This window comes from Hypomesus nipponensis, chromosome 16, assembly GCF_054491055.1.
Source record: "Hypomesus nipponensis isolate SF chromosome 16, ASM5449105v1, whole genome shotgun sequence".
Classification (NCBI taxonomy): domain Eukaryota; kingdom Metazoa; phylum Chordata; class Actinopteri; order Osmeriformes; family Osmeridae; genus Hypomesus; species Hypomesus nipponensis.
In genome coordinates, this window is record NC_140376.1 from 9612317 (window position 1) to 9629462 (window position 17146).

At 43.5% G+C, this 17146-nt stretch overlaps 2 protein-coding genes across 2 annotated transcripts; both read left to right on the forward strand.

Annotated features, from left to right (window-relative positions):
- Positions 1–872: 872 nt before the first annotated feature.
- Positions 873–5971, forward strand: alpi.2 (alkaline phosphatase, intestinal, tandem duplicate 2). Its single transcript, XM_084675636.1, has 11 exons — positions 873–951; positions 1326–1442; positions 2445–2560; positions 2745–2919; positions 3404–3576; positions 3842–3967; positions 4147–4216; positions 4527–4661; positions 4830–5021; positions 5114–5230; positions 5445–5971. Exons 1-11 carry the CDS (start codon positions 873–875, stop codon positions 5723–5725), a joined length of 1581 nt encoding a protein of 526 aa, XP_084531762.1. The 3' UTR covers positions 5726–5971.
- An 800-nt stretch (positions 5972–6771) lies between these two features.
- On the forward strand, positions 6772–16260 carry LOC146254743 (uncharacterized). The gene is made up of 9 exons (XM_084675635.1): positions 6772–6974; positions 7604–7756; positions 7887–7992; positions 8269–8392; positions 8491–11019; positions 11180–11351; positions 12199–12361; positions 12488–12620; positions 14295–16260. Exons 1-9 carry the CDS (start codon positions 6907–6909, stop codon positions 14465–14467), a joined length of 3621 nt encoding a protein of 1206 aa, XP_084531761.1. The 5' UTR covers positions 6772–6906; the 3' UTR covers positions 14468–16260.
- Positions 16261–17146: the final 886 nt, after the last annotated feature.

Consider the following 17146-nt stretch of genomic DNA (forward strand, 5'->3'; position numbering starts at 1 on the left):
GAATTTAAAATATATATAAAAATAAGAATAAGAATGGGCAGCATAGTGCAAATGAGGTCAAGGTGGCTTGTGTGAAGTACAAATAGGTGTCTTATGGATGGACTTATAATAGATGATAAAGTGTTAAATGTCAGTGGGAGTCCTTGGCCTTGTTGAAGAGGCCAGTAGCAGATGGAAAGAAACTGTTCTTATGGCGTGAGGTTTTGGTCCTGATGGATCGCAGCCTTCTGCCGGAGGGGAATAGCTGGAACAGAGAGTGTCCAGGGTGGGAGGAGTCGGCCACAATCTTCCTTGCTCGCTTCAGGGTCCTCGAGGTGTGCAGGTCCTCGAGGGTAGGCAGATTGATAAACAAAAGTACATCCTTACACAGCATGGAGCATGGAACACCGGACAGGGCATGAATTAAAGATATCTTATGTGTCTTTCCATCACATTCGTCAAACACTTGTTTGCCGGTTTAGAGTAAAACCTCTATAGTGTATAATGTATAATCACAGACAATAGCATCAGTATTCCTTGCTAATGGAACAACTTAGAAGAGTGACTCCTTAGAACCAGTGTGGTTCTTAGACTTATTCAAAATCTTCTCTGAGAGGCCCCCTCAAGGTTGTTTTGGCAAAGTTTACCCTTCAAAAACCTTTTATAATAATAAAAAAAAAAACATAACATCATAACACGACAATCAAACAGTCAAGTAACATCTGCATGTGTGTGTTATATATCTCTGTGTGTGTGTGTGTCCTCATGCATAACACCCACAAACGCACATGGGAAGTCTGCACTGTCAGTGTGCCCTTTGCCCCCAGGTCTGAGTTTAAACCCTCCTGACTTTGGTTCCATTTCTAATGTTAACGCACATGTAACTCAAAACCATGGCTGTACAACATGCCCTAATCATTCTTGGATTACTACTCTTTTTCTCTTTAGATTTTTCTTTTTCTATCATTCCAGGTGAGTAGAAGAAAATACAGTAAAACAAGGTTTTGTTTTTAAATTGAAATTTGTTTTTCAGAAATTAATTAAAAAGACTGCAAAATGTTGTATAAAATATATTTTTAGACATTTTAACCATCATATTTGGATTATTCTACAGTCTTACTCTATAATCTTACTTTTCCCATGAAAAATACAAACCACTGTGTTGAAACCTATCCTGAACACAATTTTTGACTGAGCTAATATTAAATAACACAAACTGTACTGCCATTAGTTTTTGGCTAGGTCAGGTCTGACTAAAAAGTTCTTTCCTAATGGTTTCTTTTGTGGTTGGATGCTAGTTGGGTAGACAAAACAACACAACTTTGTATTCTTTGTTCATTCCTTAGAGGAAGAGCAGCACCCAAGCTACTGGAACAACAAAGCCAAGCAAGCTCTGCGGAAGGCTCTGGATGTGAAGCCTAATCTCCACAAAGCCAAGAACCTCATTCTTTTTCTGGGGGACGGTAAATGACTTAACTTAGAGAAAGAAAGAGAGAGAGAGAGAGAGGGGGGAGGGGGAGAGAGAGAGAATCTGTCAATTCTTAATTATAGGGTAAATGAGGTGTAGGCAGTTGATGCAGTGAGCATAGTAGAAATAAAATATGTGATAAGAAGTATAAGAAATAAATATTCCTTATTGTGTTATGTTGTGAGTACACAGCACACACTCTACAGCAATAAAATGTGGCAGTGTACTTGGACAGATCACTTCATAATAGATCGATAAGGATCCCATCAAGCCCTTATCAAAAAGAGACCTTTGTCATGGCACAATCCTGCTGGTCAAGCAATTTCAGCACTTTTTATAAATTGCTTATAAATGAGTGTATATCCATTGTCTGTCACTGCAGGGAAGTTGTGATATTGATCTTTACTTTCATAACTTAAGTTAAATATGAACATGATATAAGGTAATTATTGGTTAAAGTGTTGTGATGGCAAACAAACAACAAGGTAAAAGGCCAGTTTGTAACTTACTGTGTAAATCAAATCCTTTAGAATCACAAAATGGACAAGCAAGAGAATTATTAATGTCTATCCATCTATCGGTTCGAGAGTAGCTTGTTTTCAGATCTGATCACAGATCTACAGCATGACTGGGTTTTTAAAACTAAACAGCCATAACAATTTCTTTAAACAAACACTAGAGTTTCACCTGGATAGCCAGATAAAAAAATATTTAAATATAAATGAAAACAATGATCATTTTATATCGATTGATTTCATTCAATTCATCAAACTTTTCTCTGGAAAGCTAGCACTATCTTTTTTCCGCCGATATAGTTAGGTAAGTTGAAGTCTCTGTCCGTCTCTCTATACTGTAAATAAGTCTATGAAAAGGCTATGAAGTCTATGACTCATAAGCTCTAATTATATCACGTAAAAAGAAGGGTTCCACCCAGGAGCTGTCCTCCATGTCTGACTTGTGTAAAGGTTGTGTGTGTCCTGTCCCACCCATTTCCTAGGCATGGGCATACCTACTATAACTGCGGCACGTATCCTCAAAGGGCAGATGGATGGGAAGACAGGAGAGGAGTCGAGTCTGGTCATGGACACATTTCCTTACCTGGCCTTGTCTAAGGTCTTCCACAATCTATCCATTATTTCCCCATCTTGCCCTGGCCTTCCTGGGCATGTTTTGTCAAGTTGACCCTGAGAATATGTTCCCACTTGATGTCTGTCATATAGACAATTAAAAGTATGCATGCATGTGGTCGGTGTGTGCGTGTGTTTTTGTGTGTGTGGCCTGTGGCTGCCCCCCGCAGACTTACAACGTTGACCAGCAGATGCCCGACAGCGCTGCCACAGCCACGGCCTACCTGTGTGGTGTGAAGGCTAACTACGGAACCCTGGGGCTCAGTGCTTCGGCTCGGCGCTACGACTGCAGCAGCACCTTCGGCAACGAGGTCAAATCAGTACTCCACCGTGCCAAAATGGCAGGTAGGGCGGCCGCTTTCTCGTGTCCTTGCCTCCGCTCCCACCTCCCACGAGAAGCATTGGTGTGGCCTGCTGGTGTAGAAAGCTGACAATGACTGTACAGAACTTCAGGTCATCTTCCTTGTTGCCTTTGACATATTGGTGTATGTATATATATATATATATATATATATATATATATATATATATATATATATATATATATATATACCAACCAGTGGTTACCAATGAGGGAAAGGACTGCAAGCCTGCCGACCAGCACACACAGTGTCTTTATCGGACCCCATAAAGGCTCACAAAGAACATTTTGATATTGAGCCATTGGCAATTGAAAATTGGCAGGCATGTAGGTTTGCGCCTACATGTGAGGTTACTGACTGTACAGATAGAGGCTCTTTGGATGGGTACTTTACAGACTCAGACTCAGAAATACTGTTCCGCTCTCTACTGTATTCTACAAAGCTTCTGTATGTATTTGTGTTTCTAGGGAAGTCAGTGGGAATAGTTTCCACTGCTCGCGTTCAGCACGCTTCTCCTGGGGCTGCGTACTCTCACACTGCCAACCGCGGCTGGTACAGCGACGTTGAGCTCCCTGCCGAAGCTGTTGCCGGAGGCTGCCGCGACATCGCCTACCAACTGGTCCACAACACGGAGATCAATGTACGACATGAAGCAGACGTTTTAGCTCTGCTACTCAGACACTGCTTGGCAATCAACAGGGCCTCTGACTGTGGATAATAGAAAAGTGTCTTTGCAGTGTTGGATAATTGTGTGGCAAATATTCAACACTCTTTACCAAATCGTTTACTTTGGAGTTGGGGGACATCCTCGTCATACATTCACCACATCATCCCAGGAACCATTAATTGAAACATGGACTCCCATTGACTTAACTGTCTGTCCTTCCCTGTGTTTGCTGTGATAGGTCATTCTTGGCGGAGGGAGGCAATACATGTTCAGCAATGAGGCCGTTGACCCAGAATACCCAACAATGAAAGGCGATCGCCTGGACAAGACTGACCTCACTGCTTTGTGGCTGCAAGGCAAAAAAGTACATTCTGTCTGTCAGTCAGTCAACAAAATCAGTCATGATTACCATAGGACGTAATGATAATGGAGACATTTTGGAGGGGCTCACATGACAACTTGTATGCTGTGTGATTACAAAAAGACACCTCAAATCCTTAACTAGTTTTATTAATTGTTTTCCCTTCTGTCTCATGCCCTCAGAATGCACATTATGTTTGGAACAAAGCTGATTTCGACAAAGTGAACCCAGAGAAGACTGATTTCCTGATGGGTAAGAGAGGGATGGTTCAAAACACACTTTTCTACATTACTCACAAACTATTATTTTAGTAAATGTGACTGAGGGTTCTCAAGATAATGTAAAAGCAGGAAGACATACTTTACCATTCTTGTCCAGAGTAAGGCACCCAAAGAGTGCAAGGGAAGTTTTAGCTGTAATATGTATATAAATATGTAATTTAATTGTTCCAAATGTATATTTAACGGTTATTTGGAACAGTTCACAACTTCACAGTAAGGATTGTTTTCCATTTATTAAAACTGGAAGCCCAAAATGTAATCACTGGTATTTTTATGAAAAGGCCTGTTTGAGCCGAAAGACGCCCGTTACGAGCAGGATCGTGATCCTTCCATGGACCCCTCTCTCACTGAAATGATGGAGAAAGCCATCAAGATCCTTCGCAGGAACCCCAATGGATTCTACCTATTCGTGGAAGATGAGTACCTTTTCTCTGGAACTATAATGTGGAGACTGAACTGAAATATTGTTAGTGACAATTTTGGATGTTAGCTTTAAATACTTCTTATATTTAAACTAATTTTGATGTATTCACTACAACCACTGCTTACTCATGACACGACTATGGCCATCTTTTAAACTGCAAGGGGGAGAATTGACCATGGTCACCACGGTAGCAAAGCCAGCTATGCCCTGACAGAAGCGGTGGAGTTTGACCGGGCTATTGGACGAGCAGCTGAACTGACCAACGAGCTGGACACGTTATCTGTGGTCACTGCCGACCATTCCCATGTATTCTCATTTGGGGGCTATTCAGAAAGAGGAAATCCTGTCTTGGGTAAAACCTTATTAATTTGTTTACATTTTACAAAACATTAAACATGCTACACTACAGAAATACCTAATGTTGTGTGCATATGCCTCTAAAAGGATTGGCCCGGACATCTGCTATGGATGATAAACGATTCACCACTGCCCTCTATGGAAATGGACCAGGCCACATCATAATTAATGGAAGTCGCCCAGATGTGAATGCCAGTGTTGCAGGTACTTGCTGTCAAACCATGTGGGACGAATTTCTGTCAGACATCCCGTTATAGACAAAAATATTATACTAGCGCCCCCTGGTGATGTTAATAGGAATTACATATGCATGAATAATGGAAAGGAAACGTGGTGTTATTATAACGTATACTGGTTGCATTCGATTAAAAGAACGGCCATGCAAGTCTGAATCTTCTTTAATCCCATTTATCCTTAGCGAGCAAGGAGTACATACAACAGTCGGCAGTCCCTCTCGATTCTGAGACGCACGGCTCTGAGGATGTGGCCATATTCGCCAAGGGGCCCATGAGCCACCTGTTCCACGGGGTCCAGGAGCAGAGCTACATTGCCCATGTCATGGCCTATGCAGCCTGCATTGAGCCCTACGCAGACTGCAATCTGGAACCTTCCCCTGACCATGCTGGAGCCCACCACCCCAGCTTTGTGGTGCTGCTGCTTGGTCTAGTACCCGCCCTCATCTCCCTCACATCGGTCTGATCCACAAAGTGGAGAACGTCTTATGACACAAACATGCAATTTCTTTAGAATACATTCCCCCCCCCCCCCCCCCTTACTGTACATACTAATAGACACTCCTTGCTAAAACTGATCAAATCAGGTTCAGAAGCTGCTATAAGATGGCTGGTGTAGGTGTAACATAGTGTCTTTGAATTGTTGTCTTACAGCTTCCAATTCTCCATGTACATTATTGTGAATTATTTGCAATAAAATGTCAAAGTGAAATGTCAATGAAAAATCCCTCATTACAAGTCAGCAGCCTGTAGGCCAATTTAGTACTCAAAAATGTGTCAACTGAAATAACAATGTAGGAAGGCAAGTTATTGTAAAGCTCCTGCAGTCATGCAACAGATTTCAAAAATTTAGTTGGAAATGCCTACTGCCTCGCGTTATGACTGGGCAAAAGTCAGTTCACATGTACCCGAAAGAAGTTGTCCCACTTGGCCAGGACTTCAGGGTAGCTGTCAGAGAAGGAAACATTGAAAGGTAGTTGTCAAAACCTGCACAGAGAAATTAATTTATGAGATTAGGCTTGCTCCAACAGGTAACCAGGAATATATTGCTCTGGTAAATACTTGATAAAAAACTTGGCAGCTAGGATGAGGAAAAGCACATATTGTTTCCACTCTTTCACACCCCATAGTGAAAACCATTTACCACGATCCCAAACACACTAGTATTCTGGGCATGTAAAATACACTAATTGAGTAGAATAATCCAACTAGGTCCATTCTCAGTTTATTCAGATGGCAAAACCACAATGCTAGGCCAGTTGATTATTCTCGCATAGATACAACATAAAAAATATATATATATTCAAAATTGTATTTTTTAGATAGGGTAGGCCTACTTCATGTGTCACATGCAGGTTCCCTGGTACACCCAAACTTGACCACCAGGAATGGACGTCCGTAGTACGTAGTCAGATTGGTCCGGATAGAGATTTTGGTTGGATTCAGCCAATGAGTGGTATGTATGGGAAGGTCTCTACCCAAGGGGCGGGATCAGTGTTCTTGGAGGGAACTTTAACCGTGTTGTTTAGCTTACTAGCTCGGTACTGTTAATGCTATTTGCAACCTGCAATTGAAAGTAAAAGTTAAATAATTCTCTAGGTTGCTAGACAAACAAGCACGAACCAGCGGGCATGGGAAACTATTATCATGCATCGAAATAAAAGTAGAGACCTGGCTACTCAACTGTGCAACGCAGTGAACGATGGGGATTCAAGGTAATATGCACTTCTGCCTGTCTTGCTCTGCATAGACACTTGCTCTCTACGTAAGTTAGCATGGAGCTTTGTTATGTATTCTGTTATCTCTTAGTCTCTGGTAGTGGTACATTTGACCTCACTCTCACAGCTAGGCTGACTATATAGTAGCTAGACACACTTTACAAATTATCCATTTGATAGCTAGCTAGCCAATATGCCATTATTCAGTCCAAGTTATTGATATTGGTATTAGGCAGACGTTCGATGTTTGTAACTGGCTGTCATCAAGTCTATCAGCCCAAATGATTACTTACAGCACTGTATTAGAGCTTGCTAGTTGGCGACAAACTAGTGTAACTACTCAAATATAGAATATGTGTAAGGCCTGTATGTACAATAGTTTGTTTACAAAGTAAACTAAGATGTTTATATATACGCCACACAAATAAAAATACTTTCTTCTGTGCTTCGACCTAGCTAGCGCTAGACCTAAAATTACTTGGCATAATAGTTTACTGATTACAGCCTAAACATCACTTTTTCATCCCATTTTGATTAACCAGTTAGGTGTCATACGTGGTATTTGTACCATCCATTATGGGCCTGTACAATGACATAATTATAACCACGTTAATTCTTCTTGGCAGAGCCGTGCAGATCCTTCTGTCTCAAGGCTCAAACCCCAATAGTATTAACAACAATGGAGTTGCAGCAGTGCATCTAGCAGTCGGCAAAGAGTCCGAGAAAAATACTCGCTGTCTAAAGCTGATTCTGCAGTATGGAGCTGACCCTAATCTCAGGTAAATGACAGACATCACTATAGTGTTAGCTAGAATGTTTAATTGCTATATATCTTTACGACTCCAAAACGGATATGCACATAGCTGGATAGTTACACATGCATCAGACATTGTTCATTGTTTCATCCAGATCCTCAGATGGGTTGACTCCCCTGCATGTTGCTGCTTTGTGGGGTTGTTATCAAAACCTTAAACTGCTCTTGAAGAATGGAGGAAATCCGCATTTAAAAGATCAGGTACTAGCATAGTTAAAGCATAGTTGTTTTGCCAACTCTGCTTAATGCCAATGTGAACCATAATAGTGTCTATGTAAGCACAACAAATAAATGTATCTTTTACATTTTTTATTTCTTCTTCAGCACAACCACACATAATACAAAAAACAATGCAACACAATCAACAATGTCCCCAGCTGACTTTATAGACAGTTTAAAACTCTCTTTATGTAGACAAATATCAACATGTATTTGTTATGCATATCGTCTAGCTTTTCTTCTCATTGTTCTTTATAGGAAGGCAACAAACCAGGTGATCTAGCACAACAGCAGGACAACCGCAAGTGTGCCTCACTCCTCAAGGAGTACCAGTCCACTTCTTTAGACACAGAGGAGGAAGACCTGCCTCAGTTCCAGTACTGTAAGACAATTTAGGTCCCCGAGATGCTCCTTTCTGCACATCAATCCACGCAAACACACTGGTTTTGTATTTAACGTGACATTTCTCTTGCCCCGCAGCTGTTTATAACGGTGAAGCGGACACATCCAGCTATGCTGAGACGACGGACGACTGCTCTGTTCAGAGCCTGTCCTTGTTGAGCGACTTTGGGGAGGGCCCGCTGAGTAGCACGCGATGCTCGTTCCTTGACTTGTCTGCCATAAGGAGGCCAAGCTTGAGGGAAGGACACTTCTCAAGGCCTTCAGATGTCAAGCCTAATGTGGGCCACAGTAAAACCTGGGACATAGACAGTGAATGGAAAACGGAGGCGCCGTCTATGCTATCGAGTACACGGATGTCTGTTGCTGGGTCCAAAACGACCCTGCCTCGACTGAAGGAGGGTGTTCTTCTCACTGACTACAGCGTAATACCAACCCAAGACGTGGGTAACGTTCAGGTCGGAAACGCTGCCACACCTTTGGAAACCCTCCTTCCCTTTCGACGTGCGAGTCGCAAGAGCGTGAGCTTCAAAGACGCGGACGAGTATTTCCCCGTTTTCAGCTCGGAGTCGCTCAGGGGTCACCACGCTGTCCCAGATAGTCCCGCCACCAAAGACTGCTCTCTCGACCTTTCAGAGTACTCCGGCTTCCTCAACTCCGACCGCATGGCCACTGTTCTACACCGCCATGGCATCGACGTGACATCCCCGGATCACGTGTTTGCTTTCTCCAGGGATGTTCATGACTTTACAGCGGAAGACATGGAGAAAACCGTACTAGGACACTTGCTACCCGAGGAAGAGGACAAGGATGAAAAGGGTCATGGACTCGGAGAGGAGGTGAAGGCCGATGAGCGGCCAGCATGTAGCACTGGGACCAGTAGCAGCAGCAGCAGGAGCAGTCGGTACAGCAGTTGTGAAAGTGACCATTACATGAGTGCCCTTGACGCTTCCGTACATCCGAGTTTAGGTGTAATCTGTGAGGACGAGCATGGGATAGTGAAAAGCACAGTTGTCGAAGCCGGCAATAATAATTATAAAACGAATGCTAACCTCCATACTGACGGATTTAGGCAGGGTATTGGCAGTCCGGTTGTTATAACTGAAACTCCAAAATACCCGTCATCCAAAATGACAGGAGCAGATGAGTACCCAGCCATAGATAAACTAACACTGTCTGAACAAATATCTCCAATCAAACTGTCGGAGATTAACAGTGGCCCTGAGGGGAAGGTTGTGGGTGCTGCGTCAGGCACTGCTGAGGAGAAGCGTGCAACTCAACCGGTCCAATGCACTCCTGTGGCACGTGCAGCTGCTGCGTGTGAGGACGACCTTGACGTCTTCACCCCGAGCCCTTTCGTCACAGGACGGACCCGATCGAGGCTCAGCCGCTGTTCCCTGAGGACCAGCAGAACTCTGGAGAACTCCACCTTGTCTTTGTTCGAGCAAAGCCTGGTCACGCCCACCAGAACCCGCCGTGACAGGACCAAGTCGCAAAGCAGTGATGGCGTCTTTTGTGACACACCTGGGCGTTGTCCCACTCCTGTCTATCCTGGAAGCAGTGATGGTAGCACTGCTCGGAGCTCTGTGGACCAGGAGACCCAGGCTGGGTCGCTTCAAGACGACTCGTGTCTGAGCGCAAGCCAAGCCGACACCATTATCATCCCCAAGAGTGCCAGCCAAAGGACTGGTTCATATGGTGTCAGTCAAGCAGACACCCTCAGAATCTCTGGCAGTTTGTCCGATGCAGTCATCGAACCTCAAACTTTGGCCGACACAGTTATTCTGGAGAGAGGTGAAGAAGAAATGTCAACAGACTCCAGAAATCATCACACAGACCCTTGGCTGGCCCATCTTCGAAAAGAAATCAGGGAAGCTTGTCCATTTCTGACCGACGACACAAGCTCAAGTGACCCAGGTATAGAGGAACCTGGCAGAAGTACTGCTCTAGTGGAGCCAGTTGGTGGTCTTAAGAGAGATGAAGAGCCATCATGGACCACCGAGGACTCTGACTCTCAGCCTGAATCATCCCAGTCCACATCATCCACCTCCCGAACGCTCTCGTCCAGCTCTAGCTACTTCTCCCCAAAGAGGTCAAGGGACGACACCCCCGGCACGGGATGCACCCCTCGCTACAGCATGAGCCGACTGTCAGGCCTCCACAAGCCACGGTGCCTGGCCGACCTTTCCTACACCCCGGGGGGTCGACCTCTCATTCAGGACCTGGAGGAACCGGTGGAGTACCTCTACACCGACACCGAGCAGGGTCATGAGCTCATCGAAACCCACGTCCCGCCCACCACTAATACCTCCCTCAGCTCCAGCGTGAGCAGTGAGGGCGATGAGGACACAGTGCTGTACGATTGGCGCTCTATGCACGGCGGCCTGACCAAAGGGAAGGAGAACCGGAAGCCGGTCGATGAGAAACTTCCCAACACAGAGGGCCTGACCGATCGGGAACTGCGGCGCAGGCTGGTGGAGCTAGGTGAGAGTCCCGGTCCGATTACCAGCAGAACCCGGCCAGTGTACATGCAGAGGCTCCAGCGCATGATACTGGAGCCGAGTCCAATGCCCAAGTTCCAAGCTCAGTATCCGGATCAGCTCCAAACAGGTATTGAACTATCTTACTACACATTGCAGAATATCAGTTCCTCTAGAATCTGAATGAGAGAGCGACCCTCAAGGGTGTAGGAACGATTCAAAGTGTATTTCTTAGTACTTAGTCCATGCTAATGTTATTATTGGATGTCAATCTTGTTCTCCGGCTGTAGTGATGTCGGGCCACAGTCCGGAGCTGTGCCGGGCCTTGCAGACGTTGGAGCTGCCTGATTGCCAGGCCGATGAGCTGGCTCTGTGCCAGCAGTTTGACCAAGCCGATCAGAACAGGAAGTGGAGAGAGGGTGTCATCAAGTCGAGCTTCAACTACCTTCTGCTGGACCCCAGGTCAGATCCTACGTTTGTGCTATTGTGGTGGAGTTGTTTTTGGAGTCAATACTTGAGTTCATTTTAGGGTTGACTGAGTTTATTTGAGGGTTGACTGATTTAGTTTTCCTTTTTTCATTGTCTGTGGTGAGTTATGGATGCTTTTACTGTGATTCCATAGTCTTATATCGGGTCATTTCATAGTTATGTAAATGCTAAAAGTGCACATCAATTGATGAAGAAAGTGTTTTGTCCGTCTCTTCATAAACGGAGTGACTAAGTTCAGTTGAGTTCTGGATTTTAATAAGTATTTATCAATTTGCAGATTGGGAGAGAGAACCAGACCTCTGACAATAAATTACAACACAACACCAGGTTTAGGTCTCAATCATGTCTCTCTCCGCTCTGAAGGCCGGAGGACCATCTTTTATATGGCAAAAGAATGTATACATAGATAGTGACAGTCAGGCAGTAATGACGTGACAACAGTCTCAGAGAAAGAGATTCACAGCTCCCAACTCATGACCAAGTAGAGTAGAGAGTTCATAGTTGGAGCTCTCCTTGTAGTCATGACAAGGAACATTTAGCCAGTACTTTCTCCTGACTTCGAACATCTATTAACCCTGACACATCTACTCTTATTAATAGCAAGCTTACATGAGAACATACTAACTAGCATCCAATGACTAGTTCTATTGATTAGTGAATAATGTAAGCACACAGGAAATTGCAATTTCTTCCACACAAGTAAATCAAGCCTATATGTTAGGACCCATGTTTGTATGTACACTCTGCAACAAACCCAAAGCTAAACCATTGGTAACATATATTGATACTTATTTCTCTGTACGGTTGACTTCTCTTACAGGGTAACAAAGAACCTTCCATACCGTAGTCACTCCATGACTCCACTTGAGTGCTTCCAGACGTTTATCGGCTCCATATTCTACATCGGGAAGGGCAAGCGCTCGCGGCCCTACAGCCACCTGTACGAGGCTCTGGAATACTTCCGAGGGGACAAGACCTCAAAGGTTTGACCATGTATCTTCATTGCCTTGTATGTGAAGGAGTATCACGGTTAAAGCAGAGTGGCACGACAATGCAAAAGCATTGAATCTCTCTCTCTCTCTCCCTCTCTCTCACACACACACACATAGAAGTTGTGCACGAAGGTGCAGCACATTCTCCAGGTATGGAAGGCTGGTCAGGGGGTCATCTCTCTCCACTGCTTCCAGAACGTCATACCAGTTGAGGCCTACACACGCGAGGCCTGCATGGTGGATGCCATTGGTGAGTCTCTTTTGCTGTCAGATGTTCATTTTTTATGAAATTAGTAATTTCATTCAAGTCCGTGAGCCGGTTTTACATGACAAAGTTAACCTGCTTTACAAAACACTCCCAAGACACTCTCTTCATAAAACAATTAAACCTTTCAAACCAACGTGTTTTGGCATCAAGCCTTCATCCAGGAATCAAACAGAACTCGGTAACACCTGAGGCCTGTTCCATAAAGCGAGTTTACCGAATAAGCCAGACATGTCAGTTAGTCGGACTCATTTCTAGTTCATTCGGAAAATCAACTTAAATAGCCTCCATAGGCTACAACATTTAGCCTAATGCATTAAACAATGATGAACAATTATTTCATATACGCCACGTTAAACGTAGCCTATGGCTGGCCTAGTTTGTGATTTCAAATGTTTAGGCATCAGGCATAGGCCTATCTCAATCTAAAGTATCTGAGTATAATTATCATAGCTATATAGTTGTTAACAGTTGCAACAATTGCAAAACAAACCTAAATCCATAGGCTACATCTATATCCTCCATTTTCCCGAAATACAACCATGTCTAAGTTAGGCTACTGGGTAATGTATTGATTAATAGTAGGCTATTTATTTAATACAATGTCAAAAAAGTACATTTACATGTAGAGGGTGTCTGTTTTTAATCAACAAAGTAATTAAAGGTCTAAAAAACGACCTCGACCTACGTAGCCTATCGTTCACGTCAATCATGGCATGTCGTTTCATTTTGATGAAGCGGTGGATGAGGGAGGTGTTTTAATACACGGCTTGAAGGGAACATTATTTCTGGAAGAAGTCGCGTGGCCGTGTGCATTGCTTTTGCCGTGGTGGATTGTATGATCCATGTTTGTTTTACCTCTCGGGCTGCTTATGAATAGGGTGCACGCAATTAGCTTGACTACTTAAATCTGACTTGAATTAGTAGGACTGCGTGAGCTGAAATTGGCCTTTATGGAACCGCTTCAGCCCTGCTTGACTTGGTAAGCTAATTTGAGTCTAGTTTGGGACTTTAAGTACAACTTGTTTGAGTGGCCTTTATGGAACAGGCCCCTAGCCCTGTTCTAGTAGTATTCCACCACCAATAACAATCTTCCCCTTGGATGGTGTTGTGGGGTAGAGAGGGTGTAGACACACACACTACAGCAGATGGTGTTGGACAACCAAGTAAATAATACAGAAGAAGTGGTTACAAAAAACTATTTAGAAAAAAAAAAGAACTTCTAGGTCCTCATTTTGGCCTGGGAGTTCATCAGCCTGTAGTTTATCAATCCAAGAGTTTACATTTACATTTAGTCATTTAGCAGACGCTCTTATCCAGAGTGACTTACTGTAAGTACAGGGACATTCCCCCCGAGGCAAGTAGAGTAAAGTGCCTTGTCCAAGGACACAATGTCATTTGGCATGGCGGGGACTCGTTCCGGCAACCTTCTGATTAATAGCCCGACTACCTCACCGGTCAGCCATCTGACTCCCAACTAAGGAAAGAGTTTCCTTAGTTGTCACCTTTTTGGTTGGAAGACGGAATGTGATCAATGCCAAACACGTGTCGTGGATGGGTTACTATGATGGAAGTCCAGATAGTGTCATGCACCTGCACGTTTGTCTTCGCCCCACCGTCACCAACTATTTCATGACACGGCACTCGACCCACATCCAGGACTGAAGATGCTGACCAACCAGAAGCGAGGAGACTACTACGGCGTTGTGTCCACCTGGCAGGTGAAGAGGAAGAAGGAGCTGGGGGTGCGTCTGCTCTACCGCGCCATGAACATCTTCCTGGCCGAAGGCGAGAGGCAGCTGAGGCCTGCAGACATCCGTTCTGGACAGTGACCCCACCCCCTAGTGGAGGGAGAGGGAACTGTGCCACAGACCCTCGATTAGAGGGACCCTCCACTCAAGCTGCTGCTCAGGGAGAAGGATAGTGGATGTGAAAAAACAATGTACTGATGGCTGTCATGATCAAGGTCATACATGTTATGTTGATGTTCATTATCATATGCTTCAAATGGGCTCCCTTTTTTTACAGGCATCTAGAGTCGATCAAGTATTTTAAGCATTGTACCGTCCTAGCTTTATTTACTTAGTGAACGTGATTATATTGGAGGTTTTTTGTACAGCAATTTCAAATGGTATGTTTAATTTTTTTTCCACATTTAATTAAATTGTTAGAAAAAAAGAAAAGCTAGCATAAACTCAAAACAAGCAGATCACTTGATTGCTGTGTTTTAAGTGGCCCTTATGATGTGATTTCATATAATTAAGAACAGTTTCAAAAAGAAGCACTTGTCAGACTTATTACACTGGAAGGTTGTCATATACAAGTTTGGTGTAGATCTAGCAAACCTAGGCCTAGAAATAAGTTGGTTTAATGTTGGGGTGTTTACAGCACATTCTTTAAGGGCCAATTACAACAATAAAACGGTAGTAGTTGTATAGCTACCCACTAATGAAAAGTCTCCAAAATATAAAATCAGTAAATTAGTGTTAGTGTAAGTAAATGTCATGGTGATTTTATATGTAGGAACATTATGCATTACTAACATTGTGTGTCTTCTTAATTTTTGTAGAATTTTTTTTTGTAAGATGTTTTTTTTAAATGACTGGAAAGAAATAATGAGTGTGTTTTTTCTTGTACAATCAAGCACACCACAATGAATCGGATTCAAATGATTCATTACCTATAACGGATTTTGCAACAGCCATCGAGTCTCTTATATAAACAGCATTTACAATAATGAGGTATTGATATAATTTAACACCCACTAACGTTGTGTCCCCCATTGTTATTTCAAAAAATGTATTGCCTCTAGTGGGTAATAAGGGAATACCCACTAATTATGCATCATACGGCAGTACAAAAGACTAATCATTTGGGGAGATAGCATTTAAGGAGCAGAACATGTGAGAATGGCGACATAGCTAAATGTTTAATATCAGTATCATTAATATACAGAAAAATACATTTTCGAAGTCAGGCACTACTCTGACATGGTTTTTACCTCATTTCTAAGTTAATAGTAGTTTACCCTTTTGTGTGGGTGTAGTTTCTACTAATACCAGGAGATGGCGTGCTTTGATCACCTGTTCGTGAGGGCGTTGCAGCGTTCCTTCCTACATCTCAAGAAGTTAGTCCACACTAACCTCATGACAGGAGCTAAATGGCAGCGTGGCACAGCTGGTCTGGCTGTTGGCCCAGCTGTTGGCCCATGGCAGCTGTAGACCCCCAACATTTAAAAGAAGTAGCCTTCCACCCATAACCCCACCACACGTCCACTATTTTCCACACATACACCTTGCATTTGCATTTCACCCATACCCCAGACACACTACTTTCCCCCCTTTAACCATCACCTTGTTCCCAGGCTTTCTCGCTTCACAAGAGAATGCCTGGTCGAAAAATCCCGCCACTCCGGTCTTTGGGGATAGGTATATACTGATGCGCTTCATATCTGGATCTATCCAACAGACCTTCCTGCTCATACCCGGAGAATTATCTTCCAGACTGGATTCACATATTTCTTTCACATGGTGTACACGCACCACCTTATCACAGCAGATTGTTTTTCTAGATTGTATATCTGTTAGCTGTAGCATGTCGGCTCTTGTGTGACAATGCCTTTGATCAACCAGACTGTCTTCGTCGACTTATCAGTGGTGAAATGTGCATTCATATTTACTATTCTAAAATGCTTGTTTTATAAAATGTAAGAAACATTTTATATTAATAATGTTGCATGTTGATTTAATTTGATTTAAATAGTCCACCTATGGTTAAAACACAAGTCTCATTCATTTTCACCAACATCATATTACATATCTTAAAACAGTGCATACTGTGGAGTGGAGTGCATACTGTAAGAGATTATGTCCCAGGTCTTATTTCAGTAATACTTGTTAAACTAAAGCAATGATCCTACAGTAGCCTCCTAAAGGGCTATGTCGAACAGTTGCTTACAAAAAGCACACATCCACACGTGATTTCAAATTTCAGCTTGGTTAATAAACCCCCCTGTGATGGTGAGCGAGAATAAACACAGAATACCATGCGGCAGATAGTTTGGAAAAAAAAAACTTTATTTTTCTTTCAAGCAGCCACATAGCAAATCTCCCAAACCAGGATGATCAAAATAGATTCTGAGCTCTGTCTCTTTGCATTGCCTCTACAAGCCTTTGGGGTTGATCAAATAAATAATAAACATGCACTCAGCATATCTAGCTATATCCTTTGTGACGGTTGGCTGTGTAAATCTGGGCCACAGTTGCATTCATTGTTCTGTGAGCTTTTCCACACAGTTAAACCCACCGACAGCAATGAATGTTGATTGTGACCTTTGCTGAGGTTGGAGGCCGAAGTCATCCACCAAGTTGTTCGGGGGGGGGGGCAATCCTTGGCGAGCAGGGGCGGAGAGGACATCAAGATGCGTGTGTGTTATTTGTGTGAGAGAGAGAACGCGGCCACAATTTGTGGGTGTGCTGGAGTATGTGATCATTGGGAGCGACAAGAGCTGG

Excerpts from the sequence above, each read along its gene's own strand:
- alpi.2 (XM_084675636.1), top strand. The coding sequence starts at position 873 with ATGGCTGTACAACATGCCCTAATCATTCTTGGATTACTACTCTTTTTC. Across the intron at positions 3,968-4,146 it reads TGTGGCTGCAAGGCAAAAAA|AATGCACATTATGTTTGGAA; the intron begins GTACATTCTGTC and ends TCATGCCCTCAG. Across the intron at positions 4,662-4,829 it reads ATTCTACCTATTCGTGGAAG|GGGGGAGAATTGACCATGGT; the intron begins ATGAGTACCTTT and ends TTTAAACTGCAA.
- LOC146254743 (XM_084675635.1), top strand. The coding sequence starts at position 6,907 with ATGCATCGAAATAAAAGTAGAGACCTGGCTACTCAACTGTGCAACGCA. Across the intron at positions 7,993-8,268 it reads ATCCGCATTTAAAAGATCAG|GAAGGCAACAAACCAGGTGA; the intron begins GTACTAGCATAG and ends TGTTCTTTATAG. Across the intron at positions 12,621-14,294 it reads CTGCATGGTGGATGCCATTG|GACTGAAGATGCTGACCAAC; the intron begins GTGAGTCTCTTT and ends ACCCACATCCAG.